The sequence below is a fragment of the Sphaerodactylus townsendi genome, linkage group LG03, assembly GCF_021028975.2.
Source record: "Sphaerodactylus townsendi isolate TG3544 linkage group LG03, MPM_Stown_v2.3, whole genome shotgun sequence".
NCBI lineage: Eukaryota > Metazoa > Chordata > Lepidosauria > Squamata > Sphaerodactylidae > Sphaerodactylus > Sphaerodactylus townsendi.
Window position 1 is genome coordinate 127,409,841 of NC_059427.1, and position 24,089 is coordinate 127,433,929.

Sequence of the window (24,089 nt, forward strand, 5' to 3'; positions counted from 1 at the left end):
AGAACAATGTCCTCAGCCTTCCCAACCAATGTCAAGGCCTCAGCCTTCCCAACCAATATTACATCTTTCCATCTTGTCAAGGTGCAGTTTCAACTTGTTCACCCTTAGTCATTTAACCACAACACACTGAATGATCTTTTGTGTAAGCCACTTTGGGTTTCCATTGGGGAGGAAGGGCAGGCGTAAATGAAGTAAATAAATAAATACAAAATAATATTTTGGTGGAAAACAAAATGGATCTGGCATGCTTATTTATTTACTTCAATTACAACCCTCCTTTGTCCCCAGTGGGGACCCAGTGTGGCTTGCATCATTCTTATTGCCCACATTAACTCCTCAGAACAACCCAGTGGGGTAGGCTATGCACAGCAGTTTTTCATGGCAGAGTCGAAATCTGAGAAAAAACAATGTACAAACGTACTAGACATTTCATAAATGAAAACTGGTATATTATGAATATCAAAATTATAAAGCACCTTAGTCCATATAATTTTGGTGTTAACAATATATTTCACATATGTAGAATTGTGTAACCATATAATATAAATTCAAAAGAGTAAGGGACTGACAATTTCCAAACCTGAATAAATTTTAACAATGGTTATTCACAAAATGGCCATATAATCTTGATCACTGGTAAAACCTATAATCGAATTGTGTATGTGTAAAGTGCTATCAAATCACTTCTGACATATGGCAACCCTAACAATTAATGACCCCCAAAATATTCTATTCTATTGCTCAGGTCTGAGGGCTATGGCTTCCTTTATTGAGTCCATCCATCTCATGTTGGATCTTCATCTTTTCCTGCTGCCTTCAACTTTTCCTAGCATTATTGTCTTTTCCAGTGAGTCATGTTTTCTCACAATGTATCCAAAGTATCATTAGCCTCAGTTTGGTCATTTTAGCTCCTGGGGAGTTCAGGTTTGATTTGACCTAGAACCCACTTTTTTGAGGGTTTTAGATGGTTTATGGTATCTGTAAAATTCTCCTACATGGAGTAAAAAAATACAATACTGAAAGTTGCCCAAAAATTTAGAACAAACTGGAACAACTGTAATTCACAAATGTACAATATAATTGCAATCACTGACAGAAACAATTATCAATCAAATACAATGCTAGCTTATTCTGTTTTGATTAAACTCTTCTTCAGAGTGTATGTTTGACAGTCTATCCTTATTGAATTGCTGGAAATGTTACATTAACTCCAGGAAAAATCCAAAAATAATTCACCTGTTCTTCGTATCTAGAGTCACAGAAATTATTCAAAGTAAGATTGGCTTTTTTCTGTACCTGACTTTTCATGGTGTGTTACATATTCTACATTTATATGAATATACTGTATTGCTGCACATATGTGGGCTAAGCTACTTCATAATTTTGATTTTCATAACACTCCTAATTTAGTTTGTGAAACCTCTGGTGCTTTTGCACATTCCTCTGCTATGGAGGTTTGTCCCCTTTTTTGTGGGGACTGGAACTGGGGACTCTGAGATCTAAATCGGATACTCCAACCGCTATGCCACATTGACTAAAACTTGGTGGGATGTTGCTGCCAGGGTCATTCTGTCTCAAATGGCCCCTCTTGGTGGTGATGGGTTTCTCCAGACTGATTATATATGGAATCAAAAATGCTTGTGAAGGTCACCCTTGCCTTCATAAATGCTGAGTTTACTGTCTGTTGTCATGGGCCCAAGACAAGAAAAAAGCTGTGCAGTGGATATCATCTTTTGCACTAAGCATCTTTCTAGTGGTCTGCTAAGGTGGATTAGATACACTCTGTGCTGCTATGTGACCAATATTTGAGGGGAACATAGATGGTTCTGTTGATATGGTGGTGGGCAACACACGGATTTTGTTTATTAAATATTGTTTATTTAGTACAGTGTTATCCTTCCCTTCCTTTAAGTTCAGAGTGCTATGCATTGTTCTGTGCTCCTTCATTCCTCTCTCACAACACTCTTCTTTATTGATTACAAGCATAGAGAAGCTGATGAGTTTTCACTGTCAGAACTGAATACATTAGAGCAGGCAAAGCACTGTATCCTCCACTGTAGAAACGTCATTCCCACTCACATACATTCCAACCCCCATCCTTCAGCTGCAGGAACCGTTACGAAGCAAGACTGGTACAAGCTGAACTCAATGCAAACAATTCTCAAGGCTGCACTGTAGGCCTGACCCTGAATGAAATACGGCCCTGGCCCTGGCTAAGATTTTTGAGGGCCATGACAGTAGGTTAGGCCGAGAGAAAAAGACGAGCGCAGCAAGTTTCATGGTAGAGTAGGGCTTTGCAACAGACAATTTCCCAGATCCCTTGTGTAATATGATAATCACTATACCACCATGGCTATTTAATGGTTTTAGTTGGATTTTAGATATCTCTGAAGGATTTTTTTGGGAGGGGGGGTTGAATTACAATTTTATGGGGGCCTTGGTAGCAGCCTGAAGTGCTAGGTACTTTAGACCAATAGGTGGGTGTATTCCTCAGTAATACACACATGGATCATGGCTTGCTATGGAGTTAAGAAATTGCCAACACCCCCCTCAGCCCCCCAAAAACCCTGAAAGGTGTCTGGAGCTTCTTGGTAGAAAATTTGGGCCAGATTTGACAGAGTTAATTGCAAAGTCTATGAGGTGCTAATAACAGTGGCAAATAAGCTTTTTTTTTTTTTTTGGCTACTGTTCTGTCAGTTTACTTGTGTCCAGTAAAAACGTTTGGGGTGATTCAACAGTTGGTGATAAGGAATTGGCTGTTGGCTGTGACATTTTTTTTGCCCAATTCTTTGTTAACAGAATCTGTCAGATCCGGTCCAATTTATATGACAATTTGAGATAAGAAAGTAATAAAAGAGTCTGAAGCGCTTGCTGGCCCTTTTTAGTGGACAGTATCCTCTTGACAATTCAGTCTTAGGAAATTCCCGTAAAATTTTGGTGATGGAGCCAGGGAAAGGCAGGATTTGGGGTCGGGAGGGGAGGGTCCGCAGCAAGGTATAAAACTATGCAGTCCACCCTCCACACCAGCCATTCTCTCTAGGTGAACTATCTCTTGTTGGCTGGAAAGCAGTTTTAATTCGGGGAGATCTTCAAGTCCCACCGGGAGGCTGGCAACTCTATCTGGGCCAGTTGAAAACTGTGGGGGAATGACAGGGGCTAACCAAGCATGGGTATGTGTGCATCCAAGAGAATGGATACACTTTAGCTGAGCCCAGAGATTCAGGACGCGGATTGCAAGCCCATAACTTTCGACGACGCGGTATATTTATGTCATTCAAGAAAACGATAGATATCTCAAACATACTTTACTTGCGGGGCGGGGTGGGGGGAGGGAGATGGGGCATAATTGTAGCCAGGGATAGGAGGAGGAAGCCGCTTTTCTCTCATATTCTTACTCTGAATTCCCTACTGTCTGCCGTGAGGGGTGTCAGCCGGCATCTGTTGCTGGTACCGGACTTTGTTTTGAAGCTTACTGCCCCCAGGATGCTTAGGTGGTTGCCATGGCAACGTCGTCCTTCTCGAGCGGGCCCCTTTTTAACCGCGCTTAGCGAACTCGTTTGACTCGGCATGGGCTGGCCGACGGCCCGTCGCCGGGATGCATTCTGGGTTGTGGCAATATGGCCGCCTCCTTGGTGTGCTGCTGAGGGGAGTTTAGCTGTCTGGGGATAGTGATCCTTTTCCTTCTGCTTCCCGAACCCCGTTATTTGGGGATTTTGTACGCGGAGCAACCAGCTGCCCGAGGCGGGTGGCGCGATGGGCCGGACAGGGCTCCCGTGGCAACAGCCGGACAGAGAGCAAGCGCCCCCGCGGGGGTAGGACGTTCTTCCCCCCACCCCGACCACTACAAGATCTCGAAACAGGCCCAGGAGGGAGAGCTTTCCCATCGCCTGAACCGGACTGCCCCGCAAGGGGCTTGTTGTGGGGGGTGAGCTGTTTCCTCCTACGTCCTCACCAAAGATTGGTGTAGCCACTCCTGGAACAGAGGCGCCACCGGCTAAACTGCGCCTTCCCCTGTAATCTTTAACGTTAGTGCTGTGTATTTTATCTGAAACAGGATTCTGTCTCATATTCATTTACTTCTGTCTTGAGCTGAGGACCATGACAAAAGCCTGGTCCTCCTTTTCCACTGTAGTTCCTGCTTAGGCAGGGATCCTGCACTAACTTTATAATTGAACACAGGGCAGGACTTGCCCAGTGGAAGCTCCCTACGTTTTCTCCTAGTTTTCCTTCCATAAATACAGTCTTTGAGACAGTCTGAACAGCACCTTCCATTAGAATCTGGTATGCACCTGTGCTGTTAATTGAAAAGGGATTTTTGCTGAACCTTCCGCTTAGAATAGGGACAGCCTCCCTTTTTCAGAAGCTCTTGCATTGCCCAAAGTCTGTGTGGCACGAGGTTTACCCTGAACAAGAGTGCCAATCTGCTGTGATGTCGCTAGTGCTTAAGCTCTCTATCAGTTAATTGGCTGTGGTTACCCTTCCAAGTGCAAGCCATATTTTATAGATACTCCTAGGCCCTTGTATTGAAATTTGGTTCTGAACATATTGTTCCTGGTATTCTCTTCACTAAAATAACTAATAGTTTTATTGTAGATAAGGACCTTGTTCCAATAAAGACAGCTGTTTGGAACCAAGTTGTGCGTTCCTCAAATTAAAGTACAGCTCATGTTTCTTTCTATTTGTACTCATGAGAAAGACAGAAAAAGGACCCATATGCACACCAGCAGTTTATAGCTTCATCTAGGCAGTGATCATTAAGTTCTTGCCATACACTATTAATTATTCCTTGTAGGGATTACAGTACTGCCTGACTTTACCCATTTTGAACAAGAATCCACCAACTGCTGAGCAGGAAGCACTGGCACACTTCTGGAACAGTAGTACTCTCAATATCTACTCTGAACAGGGTTTCTTCCTATATCACTTCATCTGGAACAGGATCTGCCAGATTCCTTTGCTATTCTCTGAACGTTGTTTTAGAGTGGAGATTTCTGATCACTCATTGCCTTGGTTCTGTCTCCTCTGATGGAGTCTGAGATGCTACAGTCACCCCTCCTAGGGCTTGGGGAAGAAGATGAGTCGGACATGACTGACTGGAATTTGCCCTTGGCCTTCATGAAGAAGAGGCACTGTGAGAAAATTGAGGGCTCCAAGTCATTGGCTCAGAGTTGGCGGATGAAAGACCGGGTAATGATCTGTAACAAATTATTTTATTTGGGAGGAAGGGATATTCTGATGTTTGTTCAGTTTGTTCACACTGAAGTTTATGACCTATCCATTAGTTCAGGCTTTTAGGTTAACTAGTTCTTTTTTTTTTTTGCTTGCACACATTAAGTAGCTACAGCAGTTCTAGGAAACAAATTACAAATATGCATAAATAATTGGCATCATTGTATCTTTTATCTCCTTAATAATAGTTTAATTATCTGCCATGTGCAGATTCATGTTGCTGGGAGGCTTGTGCGTTTCTTTTCTTGCCTGTATGTTGCAAGGAACGTATATTTTACAAAGTAATAGTAGACTGGAGCACTGTGGCCTGTATGTATGTTGCAAGGAACTTTTCTTGCCTGTATGTTGCAAGGAACGTATATTTTACAAAGTAATAGTAGACTGGAGCACTGTGGCACAGGGTGCTAAGCTGCAGTACTGCAGTCAAAACTGTTCTCATAGACTGAGCCTGATCCTCACAGAAGTCAGTTTCAGGTAGTTGGCTCAATTTTGACTCAGCCTTCCAGCCTTGCAAGGTCAGTAAAATTACCTAGTTTATTGTGGGTGAAGTGCAGATAGTTGGGGAAGGCAAAGGCAGACCACTCAGTTTTAGTAAATGTTGTGATGTGATGTCACCCTATGGGTCAGTAATGGCTCAATACTTGCACCTTTACCTACCTTTACCGATTGGTTGCATTTTAGAAGTTGACAAAAATGAGAGCTGCCAAAATTCTCTCCTGTGCTATTAAATTTGAGTCCAGTAGGATCCCAGATACCTACAAGAGTTTCATGGAGTAAAAGCTTCCTTTGTCAGATGTCTGCAGACCAACACCACTACTCTCTGAAATTCTCACCTGTACTGTCACCTTGTATAAAACATGTTGCTTTAGAAAGCTTCAGTGATTGAATGAGGTCTGTTTGTTAGTTATCCCGGACTGTGGAAAATAATTTGTTGCGTTTAAAATTTTCTTTGAAGATGAACAAGGCAACACCCACCCACCCCCATAAATGTAGCAGGTTCTGGTTGGTTAAATGATAGTTTATCAGAGGTACTGGCAGGATACTTTGGGACATTATACCACTTTCTAGTATTGTTTTCAGTTCACGATTGTTTTCAGTTCACTTTTGCTTCTTTCTCCTATACTGCATTAACATTCTGTTCTTGCCCCAGTTGCACTCACCACAAAGTAGATACAAATCTAAAACTTTTCTGACTGCAGCCCATGGGATCTTTGACTGTTCAGAGGTAGCTAAAGACCCAGAATGTTGTCAGAACAAGGCCTGGTAACTAGTTACTGTGTGGAGGAGTGTATTTTTATAAACAGATTTTTAAATATTAAAAAACAGGGAATAAATATTCACAATTTAAGAATAGAAGTAATTGGAGATGAACATATGAATCTGCTTAATACTGAGTCAGATCATTACATCATGTAGTTCACTATCTACTATAGTTGATAGTGGCTTACTAGGATCTTAGGTGGTGGAAGGTCTTTCTCAATGCCTACTGCTGAAATGCTTCTTTATTTGATGTGTCAGCAACTGACTGTGTAAACATCTGTTTTACTCCAACTGTGTTCCCATCAATCCAAGCTAATAATGTAAAATCTCGAAGGCTCCTTCAGCACATCCAGAATAATGCTCTTTCAAACCACTTTCAATTCACTTTGCAGCTGGATTTTACTGTGCGGAATAGCAAAATCCACTTGCAAACAATTGTGAAAGTGGATTGAAAGTGCATCATTCTGCATGTCCGGAAGGGGCCTAAGAAGCACTCCTTGTTCCCTTGATAATGGCACACATAGCTTGTTCAGGTTAAGCAATTACTAGTAGTATAAAATATGAAGAACAAAATCAAGGTGATTCTCCTATTGATGTGTACAGTGGCATCTCCTGGATCTATATGGTCTGTTGTGCCATATTTATATTGTTGATCTTCAAACCATTGTTTTCCCATGGTTCTATACGCAAAGGGCTATGGATTGAGTTTTATTTATATATTTATTTAATTTACACCCACTTTTTCCCCATCTGGGGATCCTGATTGGCTTACATCATTCTCCCTTCCTCTGTGTTTTATCCTCACAACTATTCTGTGGGGCTGGTTATACTGAGAGTGCCTGGTTGGCCCAATGTTACTTGGAGAGCTGGGGATTATAAAGGGAGGTTTAATATGTGTATATTTAGATTTATTTTTAACTGTATAGAAAAATAAATCCCAAATTTAATATTCAAGAAATTACTTGTTCTTATCTACCTTGACAGGGGGAATTTTAAGGGGGAGGATTTAAAACTGTTTACTTCAATATAATTTCATATGAGCACAAAGGTCAGAAAAATGTTCATTATAAGAGCTGTTTGTTCCGTATTTCTCATTTTGGTCCTGAAGCTAACCCAAACTACCATGGGTTTACTAGAAAACTGCATGTTATCAAAGTAACATCCATATCATATCTAGCTTCTCACTACCTCCCGCATTGTGTTGAATCAGTGTTTATTACAAGGCACTTTGGGTTGGATTCCATAGATGCAAGGATTGTTCATCCTTCCTGCTTTTCCCTCTGGAAAATGCTATTCGTGAGTTGTGAGGCTCCAGTGGGGGAGAAGGGGACAAAATTGCTACCACTTTCCTCTTCATCAGCAAGGCAAGGCAAGAGATATTCAGAAATGGTTTGCCATTGCCTGCCTCCCTTTGGGCTGAGGGAGTTCTGAGAAAACTGTGACTGGCACAATTCACCCAGCAGGCTTCAAGTGGAGGAGTGGAAATCAAACTTCGTGCTCCAGATTAGAGTCCACCGCCCTTAGTCAATACACCACATCAGCTCACTTTAAAAACAGTGATTGAATGAAAATATTTTTTTTAGCAATCACTTGATTTGTTAGGGTCACAAAGAAGGAAAAAAACCCAGCCAAATAAACATCCACTGAGCAATGGTGAATGAAAGGAGAGATTAATGCTATCCTCATTTCCTAGGCCTAAAACATCTTCCTATGATTTTACTTTAGAGAGATTGAATAAAGTTGCCAAATATTCTGTGTTTTTGCATTGGTTTTGTGCAAGTGTGTTCCTGAAGCCTTAATTCTCTGTTCAACTAGAGTGCTAGACCAACTGGCAGGGAATAACCAAGATAACAGCTCTTCCTCCCACTCTTTTTGATGAATCAAGTATTCCTGTTCTTATGCAAATCATACTCCACTCTTTTTACCTGGTGATCTCTGGCTCAGAGTTTTTAAAAGGAATCAGTTGCTTGTGCTACTCCCTATTAACATATTAATTGCTGTCCTGCTCTGCTTATCCAGACTGGGAACACTGGTTTAGGTTACTTTCTAACTATTAGATTAAACACTTATGGATCTATGGACTGTTCACAGATCATCTGTGCAACAGACTTTGCCACATTACACATCACCTTACACATAAACTTTGGAAAAGACTAGTGGTTCTCAATCTTCCTAATGCTGCGACCCTTTAATACAGTTCCTCATGTTGTGGTGACCCCCAACCCTAACATTTATCCATTTTACAGATGGAGAACACTGATGCAGAGTCTTAGGCGACCCCTGTGAAAGGCTTGTTCGACCCCCAAAGGGGTCCCGACCCACAGGTTGAGAACCATTGGAGTAGACTGTGGGATTTTAGCTAAAACAGATTTACTTTTTTGCATATGCATTTACTAGTATGGATTGCAGATAATTAATTTCTGATTGTGCTAGTTTTTTTGTCTCCAAAAGGTATAACATTCTCTCTTCTTATGTTAGCAAGCTTACAGGCTTCATTATTAAGGAAGTTTCCTGATGTTTAGCTGTTGTGTTTGTATTTCATTCCATTCTCTTACATGTTTCATGTTATATCCTGATAGACTGATTGTAAGGTTGTTGGGATACATTGAACCCCTGCTAATCTAATACAGTATTCAAAATGTGGAATTACTCTGATGAGTCATTGACAGATGTTGAGGAAGGCCACTATCTTTCCTTTTCAGTTCTTTGATTGATTCTTGAAAACATTTTTTTCTCTATTTTTGGGTAGAGCTGCTTTTCCCACAGGCAAATTAATATGGTCAGAAATCATCAGAAACTCAAGAATTCTGTAATTGGCAACTAGGGGCTTCTTTGCACATCCAGAATAGTGCACTTTCAATCCACTTCCCACAATTGTTTGCAAGTGGATTTTGCTGTTTTACACAGTGAAATCCAGCTGCAAAGTGCATTGAAAGTGCATTATTCTGGATGCGTGAAAGTTGATCACATATCTCTCTAATACTCTTCGCTTGGAAGACTGGGAGTATATCTCTCTAATACTCTTCGCTTGGAAGACTGGGAGTATAGAAAAATGTGATAGTTACACTTACAATACTGTAGATGAACTGCCCTAGGTAAAGAGTAGGTCAGTGGAAACTGGGAAATCTCACTTAGTGGTATAGGGTGCAAGAAAGCCAGTAAACACTCTTTCCTCAAGTTGTTTTCTTCCAATTGAAGAATCTAACGTTAGGTTCACAGTTTGTCAGTGCTGCTTGACACCGTGGTTGCCTTAGAAAGTCAGGTGGCTGCTGTGGTTTCAGCTGGTGCTGTTCCTGGTCAGTCTAATGTAGCCAAGGTGATCCATGCCTTAGTTACATCTAAATTGGACTATTGCATGTGTTCTACTTGAGGTTATCCTTGAAGAGTTTTTGCAGACTGCAGCTGGCACGGAATGCTGCATCTATACTGCTGGCTGCGGCCAATTATTGAGCTCATGTGACCCTATGACGTAACCTCCTACAGCAATTACACTGGCTTCTGGCCAGCTCCTGAGTCCATCTCAAGTCATTGGTTTTGACCTTTAAATTCCTACATGGATTGGAATCAGGGTATCTTCTCCCTTATGTTCCTGCCTGGGAACTAAGTTTATGGGAAGAGGCCCTCTCATTAGTCATATTTTAGACTGAAATTGTTTGGCAGGATAAGGGGCAGGGAAAATTCTTAAATCATGTTGTTAAGTAGGTGGAGGTGGGTGGCCTCTACATTTTAATAATGCTGATTAGTAACTCGGTTAAATATTTGCTACCCTCTTTTCTCAGAATTCTGAAAATTTGCAGAGTATTTATTGCTTTCTATTCTAGACTCATGGCATGTATGTTATTGGAATGATACTGCTTTGATGTATTATTTATTTTTGAAAAATCTTTATCACCCAGATTAGAAATTCCACATTGAAATGTGGAATTAAATCTCATAGCTTTGGTAGTAAGAACTTCATTACAATAAATGGGTCTGGAATGGTTTTTACTGACAAGTTGCTACCAAAGTTAAAACATTTACTTGTATTGATTTCAGAAACAGAAAGCAAAATCCTGATTGTAGTAGTTTCATTTTAACAACCTTCTCTCCCCTTGTTGTCTTGAAACCTGCCAAGTGAGAATTAAATCTGTCCTTCATGAGACTAGGAAAACAGTGGGGCTTCCATAGTTAAGGAAGTGTGTTGGAAGGCCTGTTTGTTCTAATGGACTAATAGAGCATACTGATTTCAGTAAAAGAAGACTTTATTTACAGTCAATGATCAAATATGAATCAGCACTAATGGACAGGTTTACTGAAACGTTTAGCATCAAACCTACACACAAATCTTGACATTTTCAAAGATGAAAATGGTTTTTACTGATTTGCAGCCTCTCCTTCCTTGCTCCCTGGGGTTACCCTTGCTTAGGAAATTTGCAGTGAGGAAAGACTTGTTCTGGTAAGGTGTGTGTTGCTTATTGTAGCTCAACATGTTGTGCTTCCCAGTCAGATTGGGCTGATCATTCCTGCATCTGCAAGTGTTTAGGGGATTAATTGCAGTTCCTGCTTTTCCTCCCTTCTCCCATATTAGTTGTTGACTGTGGACTAATCCTAGGTATACCTTTTTGAAGACAAAACAAGATTTTTGGAAAATAATACTTTCTGGGCTTATGCATGGATTTTGGTAGATTCATAAATTTAATTTACGGGGAAGTAGTTTAATATACAGAACTTTAAGAGATGCCCGATGAGCTGTTTTTCAAGATTGCTTGATATAAGTGTACCAGTAGCATAAGCACTAAGGAGCAGCAATACAGAAATACATATCACATGGACGGAGCCGCGCGAGCATCTTATAGGACATTTATGAAAGCCTATGAGATGGCGACGAAGGAGGCGAAGAGAGTTTTCTTCTCCTCCTCTCTCGCATCTGCTAGCTCTCGCCCAGCACAACTGTTTCGTATAATTCAGTCCCTAACCTCACTATCAGAAGGTTCTCCAAATTGCCAATTGACTATTAGCTGTGAGGCATTTATGAGCTTTTTCGCAGATAAAGTCACGTTGCTCAGCCAGGACCTACCCCCCACATTGACTACAATGAGCGAACTGGAGGCTCCCTTGCCGTCTTCTGGCCCTTGTTTGGCCCAGTTCTCCCTGCTCTCCGAAGCCGCAGTTGACAGGACCCTGGCTGCTGTTAGACCTACTACCTGTCCTCTGGATCCATGCCCCTCCTGCAAGCCTTATTAGAGCGGTGAAGTGCGGGGCAAGGCTTTCACGAGCCCCATCTGTTGGAATATCATCCAATGTCTCCCTTGCCCAGGCAAAAGGGGAAGTTTTATCCGAGATGATGGAGTTAGAAGGGAGGCAGTAGGTCCGAGCTTCCACTCTTGACTTCAAAGACCGTCTTTAAGATCCACGGCCGATGCTGGCCGAATTCACCGCCCCGTCTCGAATCTTTCATTTCTGGGGAAGGTAATTGAGAGAGTGGTGTTGGAGCAGCTTCAGGGTTTTCTGGATGACACATCGGCCTTCGATCCCTTCCAGTCCGGCTTCCATGCTGGGCACGGGATGGAGACTGTTCTCGTCGCTGTCACAGATACACTCCGTATGCAGCTTGACTAAGGCAGATCGGCACTGCTGCTTTTGTTAGATCTAACAGCAGCGTTTGATGTGGTCGATCACAACCTTTTGGCCCACCGCCTGGCTGCTTCTGAGGTGCGGGGCACTGTCCTTCAGTGGATTGTCTCATTTCTCCGGGACCGGAGTCAGCAAGTGTGGTGTGGGGATCAAGCCTCCCAGAAGTGCCCGCTTTATTGCGGAGTGCCCCAGGGGGCATTATTATCCCCGCTGTTGTTTAACATCTACATGCAACCACTTGCTCAGCTGGTACGGAGTTTTGGGCTGATCTGTCATCAGTATGCTGATGACACTCAGTTCATTGTGTTGATGGAGGGGGGAGCGGTCGCCGCCCCTGCAGCTCTACAGCATTGTTTGGAGGCGGTCGCTGGTTGGTTGAAGCAGAGCAGGTTGAAACTGAATCCATCGAAGATGGAGATCCTTTGGCTTGGCCGTGGGGGGGAGATTGGGGATTTCCAGCCGCCGGTGTGGGAGGAGGCCATTTTGGCGCCAACCTCCTCCATTCACAGTCTGGTGGTCCACCTGGATTCGTCTCTCTCAATGGAGACCCAGGTGGCCCATGTAACCCGGACTGCATTTTTCCATCTCCATCAGGCCCGACGGCTGGCCCCCTTCCTCTCCCAAGCAGACCTGGCCACAGTGATCCATGCAAAGGTCACCTCCAGGTTAGACTATTGTAACTCGCTCTACGCAGGCCTCCCCTTGCATTTGATTTGGAAATTGAAAATGGTCCAGCATGCAGCAGCACGCTTGCTCACAGGGGGCACCTTTTGTGATCACATTCAGCCTGTGTTGCGCCAGCTGCACTGGCTTCCGGTAGAATTCCGAATCATTTTCAAGGTTTGGGTTTTGACCTTTAAGGCCTTATGCGGCCTGGGACCCTTGTACCTTCAGGACCGCATTACCCCATATGCCCCCACTCGCCCTCTGCGCTCAGCAGAGGCGAATTTACTGGTAGTCCCCGGCCCCTCCGTGACACCGCTGGCCTCCACGCGGGCCAGGGCCTTTACGGCCCTGGCCCCGGCCTGGTGGAACACTCTCCCTCCAGCAGTCTGGGCCCTGCGGGATCTCGGTGAGTTCCGCAGGGCCTGTAAGACCGAGTTGTTCTGTCGGGCCTTTGGAGCAACCAGCCGCTGAGTATGGCACCCCTGTTCGATTCCATCAAGATTATCCTCCTATGGAGGAGTCCGACTGCTCCCTAGGGGAGGGTTTTAAAGGAAAGGATTCTCCGGGTGCCTTTATTATGAAATCACCGCTGTTTTAATGAAATTCAGTATGTTTTAATGTTGGAATTTTATGGGCTGCTGTTGTTTTAATTGTATGGTTTGCCCCTAACTTATTTGTATCAATTTTGTTGTACACTGCCTGGAGCCCCTCGGGGATAGGGCGGTATAAAAATCGAAATAAATAAATAAATAAATAAATAAATAAATAAATAAATAAATAAATAAATAAATAAATGGAATCGTGATTAAATGAAACTGATGTCTTAACTGATGAAACTGACAGACTCTTGCATATTCTTCTAAGCTGAGCTATGATTGGCCAGATCAGTGTTTCTCAACCTTCCTAATGCTGCGACCCTTTAATACAGTTCCTCATGTTGTGGTGACCTCCAACCCTAACATTTATCCATTTTACAGATGGAGAACACTGATGCAGAGAGTCTTAGGCGACCCCTGTGAAAGGGTCATTCGACCCCCAAAGCGGTCGCGACCCACAGGTTGAGAACTGCTGGGCCAGATTGTTTGGGTTTAGGGTTGAGCTTCCTGTAATATTGCTCTGAATGTCTGACTTCATTCACAGTCCTGATCTCACTCTTAATGGATAATTTCATTCCCAGCTCAAAAACCATTTGTTTTTGCAACTATGCTTTGTGTCTGCTTTTGAAAAGCATATTAGGAAAGAGTTTTATGTCTTGCAGGAAGTTTTAGACTTGGAGAAAATGTCAATACAGAATACATGTAAATCAAATGGGTTTCACTGGTTTAAAAAAAAATCTGTTTTAACATGATCCGGTTCCCATGCTCTCCATATTTACTGTGGCAGATAAATGCAAATGAGCAGTTGTATCTTTGAAATGCATTGAAAAGTAACCATATGGTGGGGAACTGCTTCATATAAACCTCTTGTAGAAAAAAAGTAATGCAACATTTGTTCACTTGACAACTACTCCCCCTCCCCTTTGCCACTGTATATATTTAGTCGAGAGGGAAGAGGTTGTGACCCTTCAGAAGGCAATTCGTAAGTGCTTCTCTCATTCTCTCTTGGCTCTTTGTAAAACTTGCCTGTTTTTGGTCAGAACGTTTCTTTACTAATTTCCATTCATTTTATTCTGGTATGTCAGCTTTTGTGCCCTCCATGTGTTTGTGCCCCCAGTTCTCTGCGTCTCCAAGCAGAATTCTGTTCCATTGGAAGTGTGCTAAACCAGAGACCATACCGTTCAGATAGTCTGCTGTTTTAATTTGAGATACTTCAATAGGAATCAGGGGTGTATCGAGGCAAACTGGTGCCCGGGGACAAAACCTGAGTTTGGCGCACCCCCCCCCCGCCCGGCGTATGGGCGGACACCCTCCCCCACCATGACCAAACAATGATTTTTTGAACCAGCTCACAAATCACCTCCCACTCCCATCAAAACATACATGGCTCTCTACCCACCAACTCTTTTCCTAATTTCCTAATCACAACAACCCTATGAGGTAGGTTGTTAGCCTGAGAAACAACTCCAAGCCAGTGCAAGTGGGTATTAAGCATGTAAATCTCTCACAAATCACCCCCAGCAAAACATTTACCAAACAAATGTCAGCATCATCTCTCACAAAACACCTCCAGTGGAATCCACTTTCAGTGGTGTTTAAACTAGGGAGCTCAGATTCTTCTTTTAAATCTACCTTAAAGGGAGAATCTGGGGTCCCCGGTTAAAACAAAATTGAAAGTGATGCTGTTTGGGGGTGAATTCTCCCCCACCCTGAAACAGCATCACTTTTGAGGGTTGGAGATTCAGATGAAACAAATAGCAGATTCGGCTGGAATCTGGGCAAATTTGGGCACATTCAGACAAAAATTGTCCGATTTTGTCCTGTCCAAAAATGAACAAATGCGAATGCAAGGTATTTGGGTTGGGGGGGCGTATTTTTGGTGTTTTTTTGGCCTGCAGGGAGCGCATTTTTAAAGCTAGTGGCACCATGATTTCAGGGCATTATCCAGAGACTGCCCTGATGATACCACTCGAGTTTGGCGATGTTTGGTTCAGGGGCAGCAAAGTTATGGACGCCCAAATGGAATGCCCCCATCGCCACTGTTTTCAATGGGAGCTAACCTGAGATGGGGGCTACCCATTTGAGGGACCATAACTTTGGTCCCGCTGAACATAACTTCACCAAACTTGGGTGGCATCATAAGAATAGTTAACATATGATACCCTGAAATTTTGGTGTCACTAGCTTTAAACTTCCAGGCACCCCAAGAAATTTGCCCAAGATTCTTTGTTTTGCAGTGACTTTGCTCCATTGTAGCTAATGAGGGATTCCTGAGGCAGGCTGCACATTTTTGAAGATAGAGGCGCCAGACTTTCAAGGTGGCTCCAAGAGGCCTTGAGTAATAGCATCCAGTCTTGGTGAGCTTTGCTTCTGGGTGGGCGGGGGGAGTTGAGAGAGTTCTGAGAGAACTCAGCCCACAGGCTTTCATGTGCAGGAGCAGGGAAACAAAATAACCCTTTTGGGGGCCCATAAAATTGAACCCCCAGAAGCAAAGGTCTCCAAACCTGGATGCTATTACCAGGAGGCCCTCCAGGAGCCACCCTGAAAGTCTGGTGCCTCTTATCTTCAAAAATGTGCAGCCTGCCTACACACTCAGAAATTCCCCATTGGCTACAATGGAGCAAAGTCACTGCAAAACAAAGAATCTTGGGCAAATTTCTTGGGGTGCCTGGAAGGGGTGTATTTTTAAAGCTAGTGATACCAAATTTTCAGGGTATCATCTGTTAACTATTCTTATGACGCCACCCAAGTTTGGTGAAGGTAGGTTCAGGGGGACCAAAGTTATGGTCCCTCAAATGGGTAGCCCCCATTTCAGGTTAGCTCCCATTGAAAACAATGGGGATGGGGGCACCCCATTTGGGTGTCCATAACTTTGCTTCCCCTGAACCAAACATCACCAAATTTGGGTGGTATCATCAGGGCATTCTCTGGATGGTACCCAGAAATTTTGGTGCTGCTAGCCTTAAAAATGCACCCCCTGCAGGCCAGAACGTGAAAAAACACTTAAAAATTTAAAAACACACAAACGACCCTGAAATGTTGGCGCCCCCCACTGTGACCAAATGGGGGCGCCCGGGGACATAGGGTACCCCCTGTCCCTAGGCAGGAACGCCACTGATAGGAATTTGTTCTATTTCTTATTTCGTCTTTATGTTAATGGGGTGTTATCCATTCTGAGTTTCTTTTGAAGACTGGGACAAAGTAGCCAGGTTTGTCTGCTCTTTTACTTTGTTTGCATAGTGGTTTACATAGTAGCTTTGGCGGATTCTGCCTGGGCCAAAAACAGTGGTGTGAAAACCCTTTTACACGGTTTTCGCACTGCTGTTTTTGGCCCATGCGGAATTTGCCTTTGTTTACGTAGTGGCTGATATCTGGGAAACGCAGGTTCAGATCCCCACTCTGCTATGCTTTCAGATTAAAGCTACCTCACAGGGTTGTTGTGAGGAAAAGATGGAGGACAGGAGAACAGTATAAGCTGCTTTGGGCCTCCTCTGGGAAGAATGACAGAGTATAAATAAAGTAAACCAATAAACATTTTGCTGTTACTCAGGGAACCATTGTCTCATTGCATGCTCCTTTATTTCTTTCATTAAGTAGAGATGTAACCTCTCTAGCATGTCCCTTAGAAGCATGATTTTATATTTACTCCCAGTGCTTCCTCTTCATGGGCACCTTGTCCTGCAGTGGATCCCTGTTCGTTCATGCTCTGTTAATGGAAAGCACTGTCTGCCAGCTGTGGTTGTGAGGCCAAGGGCAAAGTCATATCGACTTTTCAGCTATTGCCTTTGAAATGGTTTCTTCCACTTCTGAAAAGACCAAATGAATCTTGATGACTGTTCCACACTCTGCAGGCAGGCTTGGTCAGACCTCCTTTGGAGTAGGGCCTTCAGGTCTACATGGCAGGACAACAGGAGCTAGAAGTGGAGGCAAGGAGCCAGCACACAGGCTCTCACCTAGTGGACCGTTTAATTTAGCAAGGCAGCCTTCCCAAGCCTCAGTCTAAATAGGCTGGGAGATAATCAGGCTCAGCTACTTGGTGGGATCAAAAATGGACTTTTCAAAGGTTTTTAAACATTCTGTCGGTATACGAAGTCATGTAATACAGTGAAGTCAACCACTTCTGCCTTATTGCACAGGAAAGATTTGCAGGTGGCAGAATACTAACCTGCTGTTAGTGGCATTTTACAAGCCTCTGCTTTCTCCAGTAGTTCTGCTGATACCACAGCTGCTGCTGCTCCTTGCTCCAGCATTCCTCCAAAAGCTGTTCTTCAGCAGTTTTCACTTGCCACAGATATCATCTACAGAATAAATTTCTCATGTGAGATATGGCAGTAAAAGCTGAGACATTGTTCTGTGTGCTTTTAACAACATTTTTAGTAGTTCTGTGATCTTTCAGGAACTAGGGGTTGATCGTGACAACTGTCACCTTTCTTTTATTCTCTGTATATGTACTCCAGTAGGGCAGTATTTGTTCTTCAAGAGTCACTTTTCTTCCTGCTGTATAAGTGAAAGCTTCCTTAAGTGTAGTGGACAACGTACTGTATCTATGATGCTTTCCGGAGATGTTGAATTTTTTTTTCTTCAAGGTCAAGCTGGAATGATCCTTTTTTAAAAACCAGAGAATAAACAGGAGGTGGGGCCTCTGAAGCAGTATGTGGTTACTTGCAATTAGGCACGGTTCATTCCTGGGGCTTGCTTATCCATTGCCAGTTGTCCTTCATCCTCCGCACTTGGAGGGAAAGTGATCTGTTGGAGGAAAAGTGACTGTATCGCACTTGGAGGGGCCTGTATCGCACTTGGAGGAAAAGTGACTGTTGATCCTGGGTATTGTATGGACTTACAGAAAACTGGACAATCTTCATTACCACTCCAAAGGTTTTTGAATACAAAAAGTCATGCTGAAGAGAGGTTCTGCCCTAAACAGCAATGCTGAACATTCACGAGTGTCTTCACAGTGGTTGATTTTATCCTTTTAGATTCATAATAAGTATATCATTGAGCAAACTTCCAGAAAATGGAACATATATGTTTATAAATGTTTGAGTATGATTACATGCTCCTCACTTTTTAAAGTGGAAAGAAGTTCCAGTGCTGACTTAGATTAGTTCCTTTTGTGGGACAGAGCACAGGAAACCTCTGGCATTTTAGTAATACTTGCTTTATTTTCATATATGCAAGGAGAACAGAAGTAAAGACAAAGAGTTACTCCCACATGTCACATCCCTAGAGAGAGACAGAGAGATCTCCTGCATTCCCAAGGTGCTTGGGTTAATCCACAGGAAGGTCTGTCTGTTTCTGTCTCTGTTTCCAACTCTGAACTAAGTAAGCAATGAGCTGCCCTCTGTCTTTGGTTGCATGGTTCTGGCTCTGATTCACCATTGCAGCCTTTGGGGAAAACATCCTTGGTCTTCCAGGAATATGAACATTCTTTTGTTATAGACTAGACCCTCGCTCTCATCGGGCACGCTACATGAGGCCAACTAATCCCCATAGGATAGAATTGTTCTCAGGATAGAGCTATTTGAAGGAACCACACAATATACTCACAACACTATAATAGGTATGTGTGAGCAACTTTGATTTCCACTAAGGTATTTATTTGAAATAGGTATACTTTGCCTTATCTCTGCAAACACGTGACAGCTAGCAAAACAACAGAAGCTGCAGAACGTGAATGTGACAAGTTTCCTGCAAATTAAAATTAATACAAAATTAAAATACAAGGTTAAAAGCCACTAGACAGGGCTGTAATGAATGAAGCTGTAATATGTGTCCAAATAAGTGCTTTTTATTTAGTAAACAGTAAATCAAGCAGGAATTAATTTTATTCAAGGCGACATTACTGACCTTGAACATTGCTCTGCATTCGTTTTGTTGGGTAAATAGTGCCAGAATAATAGGAAATTTGATGGGAGATTTGCAAAATGTTGAGGTTAGAAAGAAAGAAAAACAGAATGAAGGAAAAACAGAAGAAGCTAGTACACATTGTCACCATGGTCACAATGAGAGATGACCTTTTAGGATGCCTGTGGCTGTGGACTACCTGTGGGGCCATGTAAATTATTAATATTTTGCCAAGGTTTCATCCAGACTTTATGCTCTCTTTTGCTTTATCAATGCTGAAATATTTTCTTGCTTTTCTGAAATATTATCAAACCAGTTGCAATCTTCTTTTAGGTCTTTGAGGGGGGTTGAAAGAGAACAATGTTAAAAACATTGTTGACTGAAAATATTCTGGGGATCTTTGATAGGCACGGAAGGTTATCCTGGATTGGTTTGATGCATACTTTTACAACAATCAGTATGGTTGCTACAGCATGGAATAGCCATTGTGGGTAGAGGATTGTGACGGATTAGGCCCAAGTAAAAGGGTTAATTTTTAGAAGGTGCAGAAAAGCTGGCCTTAGCAACACTTAATGTAAATGTAGACCTCCTGATTGGCTGGTGGAGAGATCCCTGTCGTTTCCTCAGAGTCAGTCGAAGGAGATAGTGTCTAAGGGCAAAGAGAGCCAGAGACAAAGGGTGATAATGCAAAGGGGGGCTGTATCCACAAAGATCTCAGACTGAGGGGGCACAGCCTTGTTTCCACAAGAGGCTAGAGGTCTGGTTAGTGGGAAACAAGAGGACTTGAAACTGAAACAGCCAAACAAACTGCTTCCTCTGTAACCATTAAGTTTCTGCCTAAGGTAATGCTTGAGTGCTTCTCTGAACCATCTTAAAAAGTTTATTAAAATAAAAATCCAGTTTTTGTATTTAAACATTCAAGAGCCTCTCTATACATTTCATTTGGTGCAGTTTATGATGGCAGCATTTAAAAACTATAGTTTAGTTTGCCCTGACAGGGTCCCTGTTTAAGAGGCCTGTGTGTGTGCGTGAGTTGCGGGGGGTGCCTTAGGCCAACAAAGTCGTTACTCACATATCCACCCTCAGTAACAGGCTTCCCTCCCTTTTTGGGGCCTCTGTCTTTCCCCAGGGAGTGGGTGCTATTACAAGGATCGTAGCAAATAAGAGTTGTTTGTATGTTGGAGAGCTTTGAGTTCAGTAGCACCAAGCCTTTATTGGCATATAAATACAAGTAGAATACAGAGGGGAAAAACAAAGGCCCCTTCTGCACATACAAAATAATGTGTTTTCAAACCACTTTCACAACTGTTTGCAAGTGGATTTTGCTATTCCGCACAGCTTCAAAGAGCACTGAAAGCCGTTTGAAAGTGCATTATTCTGCATGTGCGGAATGAGCCAAAGAGAATGATAACAAAGAATCTCTTAATAGCAGAGTGACACAACAAAGTTAAAAAACAGAACTATCCTGTAGGGTGTATAATTTCTAGTAAAAACTTGGCCACCAATTCACAAACTACAAGATCAGGATTATTTAGCAAGTATAAGATCTTTTGAGTATCTGAAACCCTGTCACAGGAAACTGCTTCTATAAAACTGAATACTGACCCAGAATTAGAACTGCACAAGCTACGTAAAATGGTCTATACTGTTAAGAAATGAATTGCCACAAGGCATCAATGAAAGTAATTGTAATGAACTGATTTACTGAATTTGGGGGTAATGTATGAACTTATTTCTTTGTTCTGGCCTTCCTATGACTTTATGAGCCAGATAACAAGCAGCCCGTAGACTCCTCCAGAAAGCTTTTCCCCAGCCTTCTCCAAAACAGCCTTCTCTATTGAAGCTTCCTCTTTCAAGATCGAAGTGAAACAAAAACTTCCAGCTGCCAGTGGTAATAAAGTCCAAAAGCTTTTTATTCAAAGCAGTTAAAACAAGAAAAGACAATCCTTAAGACTATTCAACAATTCTGAACAAATCAAACCTTTCGGTATACCGAGGAAAAGATCAGGACCATCCGCCCAAACAAAGCTGCCAAAATACCAAGCAACAGCTAGCTTGAATTTTCCTCCCCTTCCTGTTTTAACTTATCTGACCTTCATTAGCACAGAACCAGGTGTTTTCATTCTAAGCAGATAGCCTTTGTTTCTTACAGGCAGTATTTCGACTGGTGATGTTATTTGGAGCTATAATGTAACTCTTGCATACAGGTAACCAGACCATATATCTTTCAATATATGCCAGCTATTATGCACTTTACCTCCTTTCACATCATGATCTGGCTGAAGGTGGACAAGAGAGACAAAGAGCAATGGATTAGAGACACGTTGCCTTCATTGTTCCAGCTCCAAAGGCAGCTCCAATGTTTTAAATGTTGGTGTGTGTGATGAACTTCCCTATGCTTTCACTGTTGGGAATGGCGTCAACGCATAGTAAATGGTAACCATGTCATTCACCACTATTCATTCCACTGCAGGGGGAGCATGACAGTGCTGTTCTTGCTTAGATTTGTCTGGCTTGTCCCAAAACTAGTAGTTTGTAAGTTCTTGCATCCAAATTCCTGTCTTTTAAAGATACCTTTAAATATATTTAACAAAACTCTATAAGCTATAGTAAGAATTGCCAGGTCAAAATTATTCCCTTAGGGCTCTGGCTGGCCACCTAATTAGAGTAATTTGTTAGCATGGAGGGAGAGGCATTAGTTCTAACATATGTCAGAGCAATACATGCACACTTAATTTGGCATGGATGTATTTTAAAAGAAGCTGACGCAGTGTCACTTTTTGTAGTTCTCAATCAGAACAAGTGATTGCTTCCAGACATGATGAAATGATAGTAAACTTGGATGAATTAAAACACCTTGTGACAGCAAACTCTTCAGTTTTTAAACATTTTAGTAAATTAAATAGTCTAGCAGGCAGTGATTAATACAAGTAGGAGTCTTGGGGAGCAGGTATTCACTGTGTCAACATACTGGGATCGTTAAATATTACCACCCCTTCCTTCCTCTTGAAAAGGTTTTGTGTTTATTCTTTATTGTTTCTTGTATTTTTGAACCAATTAAGCAATGATTCCAATAGATTTCTATGCATTTAATAAGGTCATTAACAAGATATGTAGATGTAAAATGGCAAATAAATGCCTTGCAGAAAAGGAAAGAATGCAGACTGCAACAATTTGTGAGGAGACCAGAATAAGCAAGATGGGATTTGAGAAACAGGTGGTTAAAGAGAAATTAAAAAGCAAATTTTGGAAGTGTCCAGGAAGTTTAGGTTTGCTTGATCATCAGGGGCTAAAAGAAGAGGGAAGAAAAGAACGCATTAGAAATGAACAGCAGTAGTTCTTTTACCACACAAGATTTAGAGAGTTATTCAGCCTTTTGACTTACAAAACAGAGAATACTTTTAGGAGCCATGAATCTTATGTTTTAAAAAGTACACTAGGCCACTGAAAATAAGCTGTAAATTGATTTTTTAAAAAACATAGGTAACCTTAGTCTTCAGCATTTTAAACCCGCTTTTTGGGATCCGAAATTTTGTTTTGCAATTAAGGGTGCCAGTTATTCCTGAAGATTCCTGGAGTGGGGATTTGGGTAGGACAGCTTTTTTTTGGAGAGGTCAGGGGCTCAGTGGAGTATAATGCCATAGAATCCACTCTCCAAAGTAGCCATTTTCTCCAGGGGAATTCATCTTGACCATCTGGAGGTTAGTTGTCATTGGAAATGTCCAAGTTTGACCTGAAAGTTAGCAACCCTATTCTGCATCTCTGTTTTTGTAATAATGCTATGAATACATGGTGAGACTGTGTAGATAGTTGAAATTGAGTGTGTGTATCATGTGCATTTCCCTGTACCCTCCATGCCTTGTCTTATGGAGCAGTTTTATGGAGCAGTGTACTGCTGGCGAGAATGGTAGTTGTGTAGTCCAGTGGAGTGGTGATCTAGGACTACAAAACTTCAATTGTTGTTTAGGTTTGTCAAAATGTCTTGCTTCCAGTACCACAGGCTAACCATAGATTTTGTTTGAAAACTTTTTGAACCGTTTTTGGTGTCAGCTTGTCAGTGCTTTTTTGCTATTTAAAAATCCTGTGTACCTTAGATAGAATTGCGCTGAAGGCAAAGGCCTGGCATTTTTCATCACTAACCTTCTGATCTTTGTGTCTTACATGGGGGAAAAAACTCTATCCCTTAACTTTGTTGTTCTCTTCCAATTCTATATACTTGAAAAAAAGATGAACTGTCCACAGAATGTATGTAGGATAATTTCTTGCTGAAATTGCTATTTGTTTCTAAATGCTATCAGTATTCGAATCACTTTGTCCGTGTCAATGTATTTTCTCGTCATCGAGGCTAATATATCCAGAAAACTGCTTAACACTTGGAGAGCGGTGGTTTTCTCATTGCCTTGACTTGCTTTCTTGGAATGATTTTGTTTCAACACCTTGGGAAAACGAGTCACAGGGAAGGATGTATGAAGAGAGTAATATATATTGAAGTGGAACCTTGTTTTTATAAGGGAGTCAAATTGCTGTAGTGGAGAATACTGTAGTTTTTGTGTGGCCGGGGAGAGAACAGCAGGGAAACAACCCTATTAGTCTCCAGGAACAGCCAGCTGGAGTATTGCTTATTTTTGCCAATTTGGTGTCAGTTTTCAAGAAAAAAAATGTTCCTTTAAAACACATGGAACTCAAGAATAGAAAATAAATATTGGCATGCACAATGCTGGTCTCAGATCAGACACTTCAGGTGAAATATTGAAAAATAAGATAGTGTTGAGCCCCAAAGGGAAGGCAGTAAATAAAATGGGGTGGAAGAAAAAAAAATATTGGGCAGTGTACTTTTTCTTGGAAGAAATATCTGTGTGTGTTCTGTTCTAATAAGAGGAT

The 24,089-nt window shown here is 42.1% G+C and overlaps 1 protein-coding gene across 6 annotated transcripts in view; it reads left to right on the forward strand.

Moving 5' to 3' along the window:
* The first annotated feature begins 3,607 nt into the window (after window positions 1-3,607).
* RPTOR (regulatory associated protein of MTOR complex 1) overlaps window positions 3,608-24,089 on the forward strand; it is a 458,205-nt gene continuing 437,723 nt past the window's right edge. For all 6 annotated transcript variants that reach the window (XM_048488432.1, XM_048488434.1, XM_048488435.1 and 3 more), the window contains exon 1: window positions 3,608-5,187. In XM_048488432.1, coding sequence (XP_048344389.1) covers window positions 5,026-5,187 — 162 coding nt within the window. In that variant the 5' untranslated portion in view covers window positions 3,608-5,025. The remainder of the gene's footprint in view (window positions 5,188-24,089) is intronic.